The 17,652-nt window shown below is 50.9% G+C and overlaps 1 protein-coding gene across 2 annotated transcripts; it reads left to right on the plus strand.

Moving 5' to 3' along the window:
- Nucleotides 1-8,487: 8,487 nt before the first annotated feature.
- Nucleotides 8,488-15,981, plus strand: IP6K1 (inositol hexakisphosphate kinase 1; the record flags this gene model as incomplete). Of its 2 annotated transcripts, none has more annotated exons than XM_079540165.1 (5): nt 8,488-8,710; nt 10,999-11,209; nt 11,781-11,965; nt 14,657-14,832; nt 15,472-15,981. In XM_079540165.1, the coding sequence occupies 5 exons, from the start codon at nt 8,488-8,490 to the stop codon at nt 15,979-15,981; spliced, it is 1,305 nt and encodes a 434-aa protein (XP_079396291.1). The 2 variants fall into 2 exon arrangements, with proteins under 2 accessions (XP_079396291.1, XP_079396292.1); XM_079540166.1 differs by having other exon boundaries at nt 11,784-11,965.
- Nucleotides 15,982-17,652: the final 1,671 nt, after the last annotated feature.

The raw sequence follows: 17,652 nt of genomic DNA on the forward strand, positions 1-17,652 counted from the left end.
CCAGGCATTTGGACCGAGTTCGATTTGTTGCGGAGGATCGCTTTAAAGAGCAACCAAAACAAGCAGCTGTCTCCACCCCAAAACGGGCCCTGTTTTTACCAAATTAGGGAGAAGGTGGTGGATGAATCAAGTATCAGCACACACCTTTTTCTGGTGCAGATCAAGCATTTAATGCATGTTTTCAGACTTTGCCATTTTAGAGTGAGAGATCTGGAGACCTGGCTGCTCGCCCAGGTTTTTTTTCCCTTAATTCGTATTTGGTGTATTCTCCTTTTTACATATTCTAAAAGCAAAAGCTATTGTTACACAGTATGTGCGTATGAATCTTGTTTTGGCTTTGTTTTTACTGAATAGCTCTTAATTTCCCCTCTTCCTTCCCCCTTTCCCCCCCCCCCCCCCAGTCTTCTAGGGGTTCCTTATGAGATGGAAGAGGGCCAGATCCTCCCTGCTCCTGCTTTGGCAGCTCACCTATGGCCTGGAAGTGGGTGTGTGCTCCTCAGTCAGGAGGGCTGTGACTGTTCTTCCTCTTGCAGAATCCTCACTTTAGCCCCTGTGCTTTGCTTTCTGTGTGGGGCAGGTAGCAGGCATTACATCAACATTATTTCCAGTTCCTGTCCACCACTCTCTTAAGTTTGAAAACTGATTTTGTTGCTGTGCTTCTCTGAATTCTGGTGCCTTTGCTGGAAGTTTCCTTATGTTGTGCAAGCTGGGAGGTTCCAGTCCCATTCTCTCTGTAGCCTCGTTACAGCCTCAAGGGGCACAGTTGTTCCTACTTGTTGAGGCTGTGCGGAGGTGTGAGTGGGAGCTCTGGCTCCCAAGCTTCTGGGCGTTGTTAACCCAGAGAAGGTGAGGTAAGAGTTGTCTTACAGGGTGCCAGCTTTCCCCTTTCCCCTAGCTGTGATACAAACCTAAGACTTGAAACTCACTTGAGTTCTGTGGGTGCTGTTGGGTTCGGCAGCCCCTCTGGCACAGAGCAGTGCTTCCCAGTGCTGCCCATCCTTAGCAGATGTGCACACTGCCATTACATCACGCCTTCCCTTTCTCTGCCAGCAGTGCTTTGCTGTGCTGAACAGTGCTTTGCTGTTCCTCTTGCTGAGCACAAGCACCGCAGTGCTGACTCATTCACTGCCTTGTATCAGCAGGACAGTGTGGGGCTTCACCTGCTCGTGCCTTGCCTTCTGATGCTGTGGGAGCTGTGGCATTTGGTACATGACATGAAAGCACTTTGAGTTTGACATTCAGAAACACAGTCTTCCTGCCCTGGGAGGCACCTGGGTAGAGTTACCTGGAGGATCCTTTAGTCCTTTAGGAGCTCCTTAGGGATGTGCCTGCCTTATTTAAGCTTTACTCCTGGGGAGGAAGCCATGTTCTGGGTCTGAAGAGCTTGAATGCTTTGCTGTCAGCATTAATGAAAACATTAAACATAAGATCACAGAATCACAGAATGGCCAGGGTTGGAAAAGACCTCAAGGATCATGAATCACCAACCTCCACATTTCACAGCAGCCCAGGCTGCCCAGGGCCCCATCCAACCTGGCCTTGAACACCTCCAGGGATGGACGGGGCATCACAGCCTCTCTGGGCAGCTGTTCCAGCACCTCACCACTCTCTCATAGTGAAGAACTTCCCCGACATCCAACCTCAATCTTCCCTCCCTCAACTTAAAACCATTTCCCTTGTCCTGCAGTTGTCTGCCCTTTCAAAGAGTTGATAACAATCAGAGATCTTTGAGGCAGGACATGGAACTGCCTCCTTTGCATTTTCAGACTGGAAGTTAAGGTGCAGATTCTTTCCAATTAGGGTTGAGCCTCTTCACTGGGTTTGATTATGATTGTTGTTTCCTTCCCTCCCATCTGTGAATGCAGGGACTGTGGTTCCTGCTGATTGCCCTGCTGCTAAGTTTACTGCTGAGCCCTTTGCTAGTGAGAATTCTAGCAATGTTGTTTTTTCTTGATGGATAGGGCTGATTCTTTATGGTTTGTGATAGTTGAAAATAAATCCCTTTCTGGCTGCTGGAGCTGTGCTGAACAGCAGTGTTTGCATTGGAGTACTTTAAAAAGGGACCAATATTCAGTGAAGACTTTTTTCCCTTTTGCAGCTGAGGTGATTAGAAGCCAGGAATTAATGCACAGAAAGCTGACTGACCTTGCAAGCACCGATCAGCGAGTTCTTCTCTGGGAAGTGTTTGCTGTATTCTCATCTCACCCATAAAATACGAAATTGGAATTGGACATCCCTGCTTTCCTAGGCACAATCTTGGAAAAAAACCTGGGCTGGTACTGATAAGGCAACCTTTTGTTAATGTACGTACTTGCTCTGGTCCTGCTGCTATGGAAACTCGGGCTTGGGCTGAAGCCAGCGTCTCAGGATGGAGCAGGAAGGTGCCCTTTACACTGAAGCAGGGTGTGTTTTCAGGGAGGTGCAGCAGGATTCAGCAGCTCAGCTCCTGTGCCTCGCTGCCTGCTGGAGAGGGCGAGGGAGAGAACCCAGCCAAGGCTGGGCCTTCTGCAGCCACCCCTGGCACTGATGGCTGTGGCAGGGGCTGGCGGGTCCCCCTGGCAGCCTGTGTCCTCCTGCCAACGTGCTGCATTCTGCAGTGGAGAAGGAGAAACCTGGAGAGGAGAGCAGCGAGGGAATTAAATCACTGCGTATCGTACCTGTTCTGTGCTGTCCTCTTTGTCCCTAGCCTGATGTTATTGCTGTGCTGCCACCTTTTCCAGCATCCAGCTGAACAGGAGTGCAAGCTGGAAGAGGCTGTCTGAGCTGCTTGGGTTACCCTTGCTGGCAGACAGCTGCGTAACAGATGTCCACAAAGTGTTGCACAGCACCTGCTTCATATGGTGCAAACAGTCACAGATGTTTCCTGGTGCCTTGTTGTGTGCTAGGGTTTGTCACTTAAAAAAGTAAAATGCAATAAGAGAAGCTTTCACTGTAATGTTGCATTGTGAGAAAGCAAGAATTCTCTTGGCCTGGGATCTGGCAAGGGATTCAAGTACCTCATCACCCCTGGATGCACTCTGTGCCTGATGCATAGGTGACAGCGGAATGCCTTTGCAGTTCCACAGGGGGAACAGCCTTCTTTAAATCTAGGTAGCAGTTCTATTGGTTGTTTGAGCGTTCCAGCCTTAGTTAAGACTGCATAGCTCAACCTTTTTTGCTTCAGGAGGAGTTGAAAGTGCTTGGCTTCTGCTACTTAGTAAGGAAGAGAGCAGAAAATTTGTGGCTAGAGGCAGAAGTGCCAGAGCTCTGTGATGACTGGGATCTAAGTGGGATGCAGATTGTTGTCTTTCAGATCTCCAGAAGATAAAAACACAGGGTACTCTTAAGGGCTCACAATGCAAACTTAGTTGTATTCTACGTGTGATTCTTTCTGTAAGTTAAGTCAAGCTGTGTCTTAAAGCTGATGAAGCTCCTTTCCTTTTGCACACTTCAGCAGCCAGTGCTTTTCCCTGCTGTTGAGATGGGAGATTTTTGGTTGGAGTGCTTTTGATTAGCTTGTGGCATAGGGGGTATAGGGCCATCCACACCTGCATGTGGTTCCTGTCCTCACTCTGGCAGCAGAATATCCTTTGCTGCATCCCCATCATCATTCTCTTTCTCAGCTGCCTGTCTGCAAGCAGCTTTCTCTAAAATATCTGTTTATGATTTTTCAGGATAGTGTTCACCCCTCTGGGCTTGATCTGTAGAGCCATCTTGGTGAGGGAGCGTGTCCACATTAGCTGTGGCACTGGACAAGGTGCATGGGGAGGCTCAGGATTCAAAACTGCATACTTGAGCAGGCTAGGAAGGCTGGTAGCTTCCAAGGTACCTCGCTGGCTGAATGTGAGCATTTCTGGTTACGTCCTGAATGTTTTTGCAGGTTGTGTTTCTGCAGGAGGGATATGCCTGGCTGCAGAGATCCGCAAGGTCTTCTGCTGATGTGCCTCAAGCTTGTGGTTCAATGCTAGGAAGTTTATCTCAAATCAAAGCACGTGGGAATGTTGTTCCATTTTAGGCTCAGATTTCATTTATAGAAGTTGAGTCACTCATTCTGGCATCACAAGAAAAGACATGGATGCTAACTGTATCTGCTCTTTGGGCTAGCCAGACTCGCAGCCACCAGGCACCCTCTGGCCAGATGCTCTTATCCTCATTCCTGATGTGTCAACGTTGTTTTAGTTTTGTGCTTTGCTCCTGCTTGTGCTGGGGACGTTAAGGGAAAGTCCCACTTCTGTCCCCACGACCTTGAGATCAGTGTTTATCTTTGCCTGTGGCCCACCCCAGGATCCCGTGTGGCCATCTGCCTTGTGCTTTGGCCGTGCAGATCCTGCAGGCAGGCTGCAGTGCTGGGAGCCCCAGTGGGGCTTTATGGGAAGGCAGCCATGCAGGCTGCTCACGGCGAAGGCATGAGTCAGCGCTGCTTAAGGCAGTCAGCTTTCTTGCTGTGTGCATCACAATCTGAAGTGTTTGCTCTTCATTTTATTTCGGTAGAGTTCAGCTCTACTAGTGAGTCACAAAGCGTTGCCAGTATTCCCATCCAGGACAGCTTGGATTGGAATCATGCATGTCATGGTGTGATCTCAGCAGTCCGTTGTAGCGAAGCTCTGTGCCCCCACCTCTCAAGTGCATGGTGACGTGGGGCTCGTTTCTCTGTCACCTGAAGTTAGCCATCACAGAAGCGTCCCTGTTGTTCCCACTTCCTGCCCTGGCAGCCTTGTGTTGTTGTGTTTGAGCAGCTGACCTTGCAGCAGCAGGCATTTGTGTTGTCCTGCTGCCTCCATCCTTGCGTCTGCACGGATGCCTGTGTGGCTTGCACAGTGAATGGCACTGGGAGCCTGATCTGAGTTGAGCCAGTGGAGCAGAGGAGTTTGTCTTGATGCAGTTTGTCATGCAGCTGCATGAGTTCTTGTGCTGGTGCAAGGCTGGGTGTGCAGCAGGATGCAGATGCTGCTCTGAGAAGTGCATGCTGTCTTCTAGGGAGCACAGAGCTACAAATGGAGGGGTTTGTAAACTGCACTGAAGAGGGTGTTTGTGCAGTGGTGTGCCTTAGCTATGGAACGTCTTTACTGTACTTTTGCAGAACCTGATGTCTCACCCCAGAGCTTGAAATTGCTTAAAACTGTGACTGAACAGAGTTGTCCTTCCTGCCCTCTGTTCTTCTGTATGCATGTGTGTGAGTACGCCTGAGGTTCTCCCACCCCGGGTCCCCTCAGTTAGTGCTGGCCATCTCCTTGGCTCTGGGGGAGGTCTGGTAAGACATTAACCTCAGCTGGGGATCCGTGAGATCCTCTGGTTGGATCTAGGAACACGTAACCAGTTTGTTACTGTGCTGTGGCACGTACCTTTCTGAAGGGCAGCATCAGTAAGGGCAGTGGGCTTCACTCCGCTTCATGACTGTGGAGCTCAGGGTTACCTTGTCTGTCTTTTTCTTTGGAAAGATTTTGTGCCACTGCAGGAAAACCCAGCTGATTGTTCTTGGTGTCTGTGCCATTAAGGACCTGGTGTTGGACAGGTGAGGTATGTAGCTTGAATTCAGAGCATGCGTTCAGATTTAAATATTGTGGAGCCAGTCCTTTTCCACTACAGTGGCTGGGATAATGGGACATCGGATGTGCTGTGTCCTCGTGCACTTACCAGTGCTCTGCTCACCCTCGCCTTCACAAGTGTCACTTGGTGGACGATCTGTCTTGCTTGGAAGGGGGGTGCTAAACTGCCCTCTGTGTTCTGCTGCTGGCTGATCTGTGACTGCAGTGTTGGGCACCACCAAAAGATGTGCCTGGGTGACCCCGTCTCTCTGAAGCTGTTGTGTGGATTATAGGCTATTTTTCAGTCCAACTGGAAGGACTCTGAATTTCACAAGCCAGCTAAAATAGTTGAACCATTGCCTTTGTTTAACAGAGGAAGAATGAGTAATATTTAGGCCTTCAAATAGGTTTTTGGTGTTTTTTGCTTTATAGTTGTTTGAAACTGCTGGGATTCTTCTGTCTCTGTTTGTGGATAGTGTCCATGTTTAGTAATAATTCTTGGGGTTGGTCTGAGTGTCACTCGGTTCCCGCTCCCAGATGTAACATGTTGGTTTTCCAAGCCCTGTAGTTAGCTTCCTCTTCTGTTAAATGCTATTGGGGACAAAGGATTTTTCTCACGTTTACTTGTATGTGACCCCGTGGTGTGGTATGCTGCTGTCCTCTGAGTGACTCAGATGGCGTGTTCGTAGGTGTTGCTCATCTTTCAGCAGCCTTCTTAAAGTAGGCCAGGCGTCCCCTCTCTTGTTCTGATGGCTAAAATCTGCCCAGAGGTGAATCTGAAAACAGTCTGCTGGTGTGCGTGTCTGCCTGGATATCTGTGCTATCTGTCTGAAGTTAATGAAGGTGTCTGAAGCTAATGAGCATACCTGGAGAGTCTCCATTGTCTCACACAGGGACATTAGTGCTTCGTTCTGCTGCTGGTGGAGTGGAGACCCTGAGACACGTTGCAACCGACTTGCAGTGGGAACTGGGCTGGTTCCAGAACTGGGAGTTGTAGGTGTGTCTCTGGATGTGGGGGACCCTTTTAGCACCCGTGTCCCGTGAAGTTTAAACTATAGGAGGGTGTGAAGTTGTCCCCTGTGTTTGGAATAATGGAAAACTCTGCTGTGATTATTGTAAAAATAAAGGAAACCAAATCTAAAGGAAAGCTGCATAGGCACAGGGAGTCTGAAGTCTGCAAAGTGTTCGACTGTGCAGTGTTTGTGTGTTGCAGGTGCTGGCACCCTGCTGCTTCTTGGATATTAGCTGCTATCAAACCAAGCTAAGAAGTATATAGGCAAGCCTCTGCTGCTAGAACTCTGCCTTTTTGATAAAGCAAATGAGAGGGAGGAGAGAAATCCACAGCCTGTTTTAGTCTTTGTGGTATGTCTCAGGCTCTGTGTGAGTTTAGAGACTTAAACCTTATCCTGTGATCCAGAAATGATGTTTTGTCCCTTTTCTACACCAGCAAGCTGACTATTCGCATCCCTTTGCACTGGATGTAGTTGTGTGAGGACAGTGTGGTCACGTAGCCACCACAAAAGGAAATGCTTTCCATTGGATCAGTGAGATGATTCAACAGAAATGTACGTACATGCACTTAACCGTCCCAAAATCCAGTGCGAGGGAAATGTGCAGACAGCAGAGAGAAGCATCATTCTGCTGCTGGGACCTTTTGGGTCAGGTTGTGTTAGCCATACTGTAAAGTATCACCTCCAGTTTTGTAATGTCCGGAGCTGCATCTTCTGTGCTGCTGAACCAGAAAGCGAGGAAGAGCCAGAGGAGCTGCTTTCCCCCCAGATCGTGGCCCAGCAGTGCCGGGGTGTAGATGCAGAGACATCCCGTGGCCACAGGAGGGATAGCCTGGGCTGCATTCAGGCCTCCCAGGTCCCTCAGGCTTTCATTGTTGCCCCTGCATGCGGGCTGTTCCAACGTGATGATTTCAGACATTGTTGCTGCCGTGGGGTTCTTGTGCCAGAGACTTCAGGTGGTTGCTTGTTGTGAGGAGGTGCTGCGGTGTTTCTCCAGCAGTCCCAGGAGCAGCTACAGTCTGAGCTAGAAAGGCCAGAGCATCTGGAGCTAACTCGGGCAGCTTTGCTTTTTCGCCATCCTGTGGCTGTGCCAGGCAGACTGCAAACATTTAAAGAGCATCTGTCTTCTCCAAAGCACTTCAGATCTCATTTGGATTTGACAGTCCCTCTTGCCTACCTTTAGAAAGCCCAGGCTTATTGTGTGAGTGGGCTATATAAAAGCATGAGGAACCAGCTGCTCTGAAGGGCTTTGGGTATTAAAGGAGAGGATCCAAGGGGAAGCCACTTAGATACAGCAGCAGAATGGCTATGGCACTTGTATTCTGAAAATGTTCCAAGTCATAGCTTGGAGAGAAGTGGAAAAGAAAAGGAGGAAATGGTGTCAGGGCAGGAGGTGAACAGGAGTTGCTTAGATGTGCAGAAGGAATGGGATTCTGATTCTTCAAGGACTTGTTCTGCTTGTGTTGGTTCTGTCCCTGCTGGGTGGGTGTGAGCTTGCTTTTGGCTGTGCTGGAGCTCACCGTTTGTGCTCCGTTACCACGGTGCCTCTCTGGTGACATGAGCTGAAGGAAGGAAATGGCATTCTGTAAAGATGGGAGCCTCAGGATACTCAGACCTCCTCCTTTCCCTGTCTCCTGTCAACCCTACTGGAGGTGGAAGAGACAGACTCCAAATTAGCATGTGTTTCCCTACACGATTAAAGAGATGGTGAGGAGCGTGCTGGAACAAGTGGGAAGAAAATGGGGAACGAGAGGGACACTTGCAGATACAGAGAAACAGCAAAAACTTCTCCTAGGAGATGAGCATGAGTACAAGTGTTTCTCCATTCACAGGACTCTCGTTTGCCTTTCCAGATCATCACAAGGAAGCAGACAGAGAGGGGGAAAACCTGGCTGCCTGAGCGCTGCTGAGCTGCATCTCCCAGCCTTTGTGGCTCTCCCCATGCTCCAAGAGTTCAACTGGTGCCCAACGCAATGTGTGTTTGTCAAACCATGGAAGTGGGCAAGTATGGCAAGAATGCCACTAAATCTGGAGACCGGGGGGTGCTGCTGGAGCCTTTCATTCACCAGGTGGGCGGCCACAGCAGCATGATGCGCTACGACGACCACACCGTCTGCAAGCCGCTCATCACCAGGGAGCAGCGCTTCTATGAGTCCCTGCCTCCAGAAATGAAGGAGTTCACGCCTGAGTACAAAGGTGAGGCCTGCTGTCACCTTGCAGCGGGGTGACGTGGTTTGTGAAGCCGCCCTCTCCTTTTCCTGGAGCTGCTTGTGTGTCGCTGTCTTTTTCGCTTTTTAGTTGTGTTCTCCTCTCTTGCAGGGTAGCGATGTGATTGGAGCTTTTGGGAAGGGGGGAGGTCTCTTTTTTGTGCTCAGTGTGTTCATCCCTCCAGACAGAATCTAATTGTTGTAGTCTGACACTTAAGGTTATGACAGAAGTAATTTTACTGGCAAGTTCTTGTCAGTTCCTACTGCCTTGACCTTGAGCAAGTGAAGTTAGGTCACGCACCGAGCAGTTGTGCATTCGGTCCCATAATTTACTGCTTCCTCATCCCAGCTCTTTTATGGACCCCTATCAGAAAACTGCTGAAGCAGGAAGTGTTTCTTTCTGAGCGCTGAGGTGAAGTGAGCCTTGTCCCCAGCTGCTCCCAAGGAGTGGAATTTTCCAGTGCCTGTATCATTGTAGCAAATCGATTGCCTGCTGTATCTTTCAGAAGGTACCTTGGGGCCATGTGTTCCCCTGCAGAAGGGTAACTCTGCTGCTGCTTCCTTCCTGTGTGGCACAAGGAGGACTGCGCTTCAGGGACAGCTGGGGCCTCCAGGTCGTGCCATTTGATCTGGCTGTTTCCTGAAGGGCTGAAAGCAGTGTCAGCTTACCTACCTGTGTCTGTATACAGACTGTGACTGAAAGATACCATCTCCAACAGATGGGTCCTCTTGTACCCTCAAGCCACTCTGGATCCATATGGGGCTCTGGTGACCCATCTGAAATCCCACCTGGAATCTGTTGTTACTGGAATCGATGTGATGTCAGGCTTTCCTCAGGAGATGTGTTTAAAACTGATGAAGCTGATAGTCCAGATGGAGACCTCGCATCATCATCATATTTCCTAGTTGCCTAAAGGCACGGGATGTGCATCTCCACTACAGTATGGGATTTCATCTGAGGCTCCAGTGCAGTTTCCTGCTGGTCCCAGGGGTCGCTCCTGCTGCTCTGGAGAAGATGATGTTTCCTTTCTGAGCACGCGTATGTAACTCTTAAGATTGCCTCTTCAGAGGTGTGACTTGTGGAGCGCATCCAGGCAGACAGAGGGCTTGGATGATCATTTATGTAGTGACATGCTGGAGTCCTGAGCTTCTCAGAACTTGTGTGGAGCTTTCTTACCTTGTTGGCATTGTCATGTGCAGGTAGGGAAGAATAGTAGTGTGATGTTCTCTATCAACTGAGCAGTGAAATGTTCCATCACTTTTATGGCAAGTCTTCAGATTCAGTCCATGTAGAGCCCAGTATTCTTGGCAGCTGTTTGATACTGGTGACAAGCTGATTAAAAAATAATAATTTCACTTCTGTGAGTTGAGAGATGTTGACTGCCTCATTTTCAGGGCTGGAGGTGCCCCAAAGATGTGAGCCCTACCTGAAATTGCCAGCTATTCTGCTTCGTGGCTGGCCAGCTAGATACATTCAGAATTGGTGCCGTGAAAGATCTTTATCTTCCCTGGGAATGTGGTGTTTTTCAAGAGCCTTTGGAAGGTAACGGTGGCCAGGACACACGTGGACCTGACTGCCTTCAGCTGGCACAAAGTTTTTGCTCCATGGCCTCCTGTTTTTTATCACTAGGAAGCCCTGGGGCCTCACAGATCCCTTTTCTGCAAGACTGGCTGACTTGAGATACAAGCAGCAGGTGTCACCGAAGTGCCAGTGCTCAGGTGCTGGAGCGGGGAAAGCAGACCAGGAATGCTCTTGTCCTGCAAACGTGTTCCTGCTGTTGACATAGATACCCAACCCAAATGAACTAAATGCACATTTCATATGCTTTTCCCCCTTCAGCAGCTTGGTAGACTCTGCTTTACTTTCTCTAGTTTGATATTTCTTGTTTTATTTTACACTGCAAGACTGAATGGAGGGGAACCATCCATCCCTCATCAGTCTTGCAGCTGCATTTCCCTTAGTGCAGCACATCGGGATGTCAGCACTCTGGGCTAGGAGTGCCATGCTTAACTTCCTGTCAGTGCCACAGCTTCTACTGCTGTTACCAACTGTTCACTCCTGTAGTAACAGCACTCCTGTATGCAGAGATTTCTCCTCTGTGCTGTGTTAAAAATGTTTGACTTCTCCCCTCATCATCCTGAACCTTGTTCTGCTGCTCTGCATTTGGTTTTCTGCTCTGTGAGCTATGGTTATTCTGTGTTGTTGAATGCCTGTATTCTAGTAATTATATTTCCTCTGCTGGCAAACAGCACTGACAGGTCCCTTCTTTCTGGCAGGTGTGGTGTCTGTCTGTTTTGAGGGAGACAGCGATGGCTACATTAATCTGGTGGCATATCCCTACATGGAGAACGAAGCTTTGGAGCAAGATGACATGCCAGAGAGGGACCAGCCACGACGCAAGCACTCGCGTCGGAGCCTTCACAGGTCAAGCAGTGGCACTGAGCACAAGGAGGAAAAACCTGGCCTGGCCGGTGACAGCACAGAAAGGTAGAAGCTTGTGAGGGTCCACTGACAACGTGGCAAATGGGAAATCACAGAATTGTAGGGGTTGGAAGGGACCTCCAGAGATCTCTGAGTCCAACCCCCCTGCCAAAGCAGGTTCCCTACACCAGGAAATATTTCTTTCCACTTTCAGCTCTGGTCCTCCATTTATTGAGGGTGTTTTGTACTTCTGTACAAGAAGTTGCTAGATTGTCTTGCAGTTGCTATTCCAGCAATACTGTGGCACTGCAAGCTACGTTAGGAGCCCAGTTGTAGACAAACTCATCCAAGCGGAATGCTTCTGACGTGGAATAACAGCTGGAAGTGGAAGCAAAGCCTGGGGAGCAGATTCAAATGCAGATTCAAAGACCATCCAGTCCTTAACCTGAGGATATAAGCATGGGTCCACAGCCTGGGATGTTAGCAAGGATTTGCTGTTAAGCTGGCAGCTTTTGAGTAGTGTGAGGCGTGCAGCAGGAGAGGAAGCAGCAGGAGGAGGTCGTGTGCAGGTATGACTTGTAAATATCTGGAGAATGCATGGATCCTAACATGCTTCCTTGTTCTGTGTTTATGCCAGCAGCATCCAGGAGGCAAAGAGTTCCAGGATGGACTTGCACATCCACTCAGATGTTCCATTTCAGATGTTGGATGGGAACAGTGGGCTGAGCTCTGAGAAGATCAGCCATAACCCCTGGAGCCTGCGCTGCCACAAGCAGCAGCTGAGCCGCATGCGCTCGGAGTCCAAGGAGAGAAAACTCTACAGTATCCTTGGGGAGGGCACCGAGTGCATCAGGTTGCTGCTGCCGTGCTGCCTACACTACACACTCGTGCTGGAAGCAGCTAGGCCTGTGTTTCCCTTGGCTTGTGTTAAGAATAATGTTTTCCCCATCCATTGCACAATCAAAGCTGTATTAAATTTTCTTTTTCCTACTCTTTCCTACTTGTCAAACAACACCACTGATTTGTGACACTGACACTCAGAGAAGCCATGTTTCTGGCTAGTTTCCTGTACTTGGTTTTTTCTTCTGGACTTTCTCTGAGTTGGCTTGTTCTTTTTTTTTTTTTTTTTTTTTTTTTGAACTATCGAATTCTTCACATGAGACCTTGCCCAGCAGCAGATGCAGGTCTAGCCTGCTCAGTAATCCCTTGGGAAGGAGCTATGATCGTCCTTGTCACCTTTCTTGAGCCTCTTCCAGTTCTTCTGCATCCTTCTGGAAATGGTGACCAGAACTGCACACTGTACAGAAGGTGCTGGTGAACCAGAGGTTTCATTTCCACTGGCATACAGCGCTGTTGTCTCTACTTCCTCGTGCTCTGTGGCACACTCTCTTGTTGTAAATGCTGTTTGTTTGTTTAACACCATTTCGGATTGTAATAGCTGTTTCAAAACCCACTGCTTTAGACGTTGGGGTTAAAAATAACAACCTTTTTCTCCTTGTGTTCATCATCTTGCACGTTAACTCTGGACGGTGTCTACCCATGTAATGACCAGGTGGGCACCATAAGGTGCTTTTGGGATTTTTTTGTGGTTGCTCCTCATTTTTGGAACTTTGACTGACTTGTTTGTCACCTCATTCCATTTTCTGGATCACTCGTTGACCAGCATGGTTCTCCCCACGCAGGCCTTGTCAATGACTCTGTGTGACCAGTCAGAGATCCCATCTCCTTTCTTCTTTCATTTGCTAGCTAATTAATTGACTGCCAGCTGCTTCGTCCTCATTCTGTTGCCTGGACTCTTGGAGGCACTGCCCAGATCTCCCCATCCTCACGCAGATTTCATTTTGCCTTGACACTTTGTGTCTGCATTCGTCAAAGTTGCTGAAGAACCCCAGGGTGTTTGTGAGGTGTGACTTCCACAGGAGCTGTGTTTGATCCTTCCCTGAGAAGTCGTTTACCAGCTTGTGTTCTGCAGGACTGCCTCCAGCTGAGCTGTGTGGCACGCCTGTGACACTGTGCAGTTCCCCAGATCTCTGCCAGTCAGCACTGCCATGGCCTCCCTTTGGTCTCCTAGCACTAAGGCAGCTTTAAATGAGCTGCAGTTCCTGTTTAATAGTGGAAGTAGATCTGTCCTGTGACCTGCAGTGCTTCTGGGTGAGACTGCCCTGTCCTGTGACCTGCTCTGGGTGAGACTGCCCTGTTCTGATTATTTGTCATTCGTTAGTTCTTGCTGGATGTACAGCTCTTCTGCTGGCACTTTAACTTCAGCTCATCTGTATTTAGAAAAAGAGTTTTGGCTTGGGAATCCCCACTAAACACAATAAATTATTAGTGCTTCTTTTTAGAGTCTCTTTGTACTCCCATTTCCCATAGCTCCTTTTATACTTGTGCTCTAAGCCCTTCAAGCAGTCTGAATGGCTTCTTCATATGGCCTAAGAAGGATTGTTTCCTTTGCCTTTTGCAATTCATTCCTCACACAGTTTTGCTGTTTTGTTTTGTTTTAACGTGACAATTTCTGGTTTTGCTTCACCTGCCAGAGCTCAATTTTTGTTTTGCTTGCCTAGAAACAACCTTGTTTCTAATAGCTTTATTCTTCCACGTTTTAACTGTGGCCTTCCTTTTCCTATTCCCAAGTGTGTGCTTTGAGCCCCCAACGTATATTTTTAAATGGACTCCACATCACTTGCAGAGAAGTGATGCTATAGCTGTCCTATCTTTTTTTAACACGCTTCCTTATTTTTCTGGAGTTCCTCTTTCAAATCAAACGTAGTTTTGCTGGTAGATTTTTTTTTCTAAATGCTGAACTCCCTTGCAAGTTTAACGTAGCTCTGCTGCTGTTGCCATTTCAGAGCAACACATTGAACTGTGACCCACAGGGCAAACGTTGGGGTTATTCCTCCCCTCTGGGACTCCTTTGCTGTACTGATTGTCTCAAGTTTGCTCTCAGCGTTGTGCCCTAATGGAAGGTGTGCCCATTGTGTGTGGTGCTAATTGAAGTTTCCCATTACAAGTCTGTTTCCTGCCTTTGTGGCCTCTCCAGTTTCCCCCCTGTATTGGTCAGTGCTGCAGTTCTGGTCATGCTGATAACAGAACTGCTGCTTACTTCAGCCTTGAATTCTCAGTCCATGGGGATTGTGTTCTTAATCCACGTGGTTAAACTGTGATTTTGGTTAGCCTTCGAGCTCTCCCTCAAGTATCACCAGCCCTTGCTGGCACGCTGCATTTCTCCTGATGCTAGCATTCTGCTCCTTGGTTCCTCCTGCTGGGCTTTCCAGTAAGCCTCTCGTGATCTCTGTTAGGGCTGGGCCTGGCACTTTCCAGGCTGACTTCTGCTACCAGCTGCCAAAACCCATGTGTCACTCTTTGGGTTCTGTCCTTTTCTTCACCTTCCCAGTTTGTTCTACTTCCTCTTTGGTTCCTGTTTGTTTGCCTGTCTCATGCTGGCCTCTATCCCTCCTCGTGGCGGCTCTGGGGCAGCGTCTCTGACTGGGGAGCTCTCCTTGACGTGTCTCTCAGAGTTCCTTTTGCTGGAGAATGTGGTGCATCATTTCAAGTTTCCCTGCGTGCTTGATCTGAAGATGGGGACCAGACAGCACGGAGATGATGCCTCTGAGGAGAAGGCTGCTCGGCAGATGAAGAAGTGTGAACAGAGCACTTCTGCCACCTTGGGCGTGCGAGTGTGTGGGATGCAGGTAGGAATCCCCGAGGCTGCAGATGCTGCACGTTCCTTTTCCCAGTCCCACTGGAGCTTCTAGTTGTTAATGTTTGCTGCCGAGCTCTGAGTTAGCGGGTGGGTGTGCTGGAGTTCGTGATACATACTGTTGGTCTTCATGTAAAAGCCCAGAGCAAAGGAACTTGCTTCTCCCACGGTGGTCTGCTTGTTTGCAGAAAACATGGGGACTTTTTAAAACAACTGCTCTTCTTGCTTGGTGTTAAGCTAGAGCTGCAGCACTGGTGGAGATGTCTTTCTGTTCTACCGTTCATCCATGTGTTGAGAGTTAAACATCTGTTTTCCTATTGTGGTTACACCCTGAGCACAAGGATTTGCTGATGCTGCTGTCGTGCAATAGAGCCAGTCCTTTCCCCGCCTGCAGAGGCATCTCATAGTCCATATCTCTGCCCACAGACTGAAGCAAGGAGGGCTAATCACATCTAATCACATGATAAGCTGTGTGGGGATGCAGGGGGCAGCAGGGCTGCTCCTTCTGTCTCCTGGGTGTGGTGGTGACGTGAGTTCCCTCTGCCCTGTCAGTAGGAGGCAGCTCTGGGCTCTCCGTGTGTTGCCTTAACCTTGTGTTCCCACTTGATGTGCATTTCCTTTGGTGTTCCAGGTCTACCAGCTGAACACAGGGCATTACTTATGCAGGAATAAATACTATGGACGTGGTCTTTCCATCGAGGGCTTCCGCAATGCCCTCTACCAGTATCTCCACAACGGCATAGAGCTGCGCAAGGACCTCTTTGAGCCTGTCCTTGCCAAACTCCGAAGCTTGAAGGCAGTTTTGGAGAGGCAGGCCTCCTACCGCTTCTACTCCAGCTCCCTTCTCATCATTTACGACGGAAAGGACAGCAGGGCAGAGATGTTTGTGGAGTGCCACTCGGAGACGCGCCTGAAGCAGATGGCCAGCTCTGTGCCGGAGAGCCTTCAGGATGGCGGCAGCATGGAGCCCAGCTCCCCCCCACACCCCATGGTGGATGTGCGTATGATTGACTTTGCACACAGCACATTCAAAGGCTTCCGTGATGACCCCACTGTGCACGACGGACCTGACAGAGGTTATGTGTTTGGGCTGGAGAGCCTCATCAACATCATGGAACAGCTGCGTGAGGGAAACCAGTAGCTCTGGGCCATGGCCGCTTATTCTTGTCCTGGTGACTGGAGCAGACACGACCACCTCCTACCACGGGGAACAGCAGCCACTTCAGTTTTAGAACAATTGTATTGCTCCACTGTTTTTAAATGTACTCGGAGAGAAGAGCTGAAGGGAGGCACAGTGGAAGAGCTCCTCAAACTGACCGCAACAGCTCCCCCTCCTCTAGGGGGCTTTATGGCTGCCTGCTGGGGCTCTCGGTACTTTGCTCCTCCCATGTGTATTTTGGAGGGGGGACCTGGCCCTAGGGCAGGGAAAGCAGGAGGACGCAGGGCTCTGGAGGGCTGCAGCTGTGGCTTGGGGAACCTCCTGCCTCGGCAGCCTCCTCAAGGCCTTGGCTCGAAATTCTCCCAGGGCACCGGAGCAGCAGCCGGCAGGCTCTATGGGGCAGGTGCTCTGCATGCTCCCTGGCTGGCAGTGCTAGCTCTGCCCTCTGTTTTGCCGTTGGGCCTTTGCTTTTGATGCTGCCTTTTCCTTCTGTTTGGGCACTGTGAATAACCGACCCAAACGGGGAAATAAAATGACCAAATGCAACCCAGGGCAGAGCTGCGGGGGGAGGAAACGCTGCACTCCCGGTGCTGTCTTTGCCCCTGCGGCCCTGGGCAGGCCCCGGGACAGCGCGGGCAGGGCTCTGCCACCGTGACTCTGCCCTGGGCCCCCGACCAAGCCACAGCTCAGCTCGTGGGCTAGCAATAGTACTTGTAGCAGTTAACGTGACCCCGGCCCTACAGCGGGGCGTTCAACCGTTCTCCTCGTAATCGTCGGTCCCGCCGCTTGTATGCAAGGATCTCTCTGTTCCGCGGGCTCGGCCTGCCGGCTCCTGCAGGCACGGCGCTACGTCCTGCTCCGGGCTCCGCGCTGGAGAGGCCCGGCCGGCACGGATTACCGCTGGGCTGCGCCCGCCCCCCCCCCCCCCAGCCGTGCTCCGCCCGCGGCTTCCCGAGCCGGGGACGCTCCGTTCGCTGCTGTCCCGGCCCCTTCGCCCCGCGTGTCTTTGCTGCGTCCCGGCCGCTCCCTTCCTGCTCTCCCCGCCTCATCCCGCGGCACTTCTGCCCCGGCTCGGCTCCGCTCTCCCCTCCGCTCGCTCCCTCCGTCGCTTCTGCGGGCGGCCGCGCTGCCCGGCCGAGCCGCGGGGTTCGGGGTGGGCTGCAGTGAGGAGCCCGGGGCAGCGGGAGCAGCTCTGTGCCCGGCCGGGCTGTCCGGAGCCGCCTTCCCTCGCCCCCGGTGCGGAGGGCCGCCGCCTGTACATAGCCGCGTCCGTCCGCCGTCCGCTATCCGCTGTCCGTGCTCGCCCAGCGCCGCGCATTAAAGGAGCTGGTTTTGGCCTTGAGTCTGCGTGTGTCCGCGGGGCGGGAGTGCGCGGGGGCGGCTCCGCCTCCCATTGGGTGGGAGCAGTGGTGGCTCCGCCTCCCATTGGGTGGGAGCAGTGGTGGCTCCGCCTCCCATTGGGTGGGGGCAGCGGTGGCTCCGCCTCCCACCGGATGGGAGCAGTGGTGGCTCCGCCTCCCATTGGGTTGGGGCAGCGATGGCTCCGCCTCCCACTGGATGGGAGCAGTGGTGGCTCCGCCTCCCATTGGTTGAGGCACTGGTGTCCCCGCCCCTCAGGGCGGGCCCGGCGGTGACGCGTCAGGCGCGCGCGGC

Source organism: Tetrao urogallus, assembly GCF_951394365.1.
Source record: "Tetrao urogallus genome assembly, chromosome: 10".
NCBI classification, from domain to species: Eukaryota; Metazoa; Chordata; class Aves; order Galliformes; family Phasianidae; genus Tetrao; species Tetrao urogallus.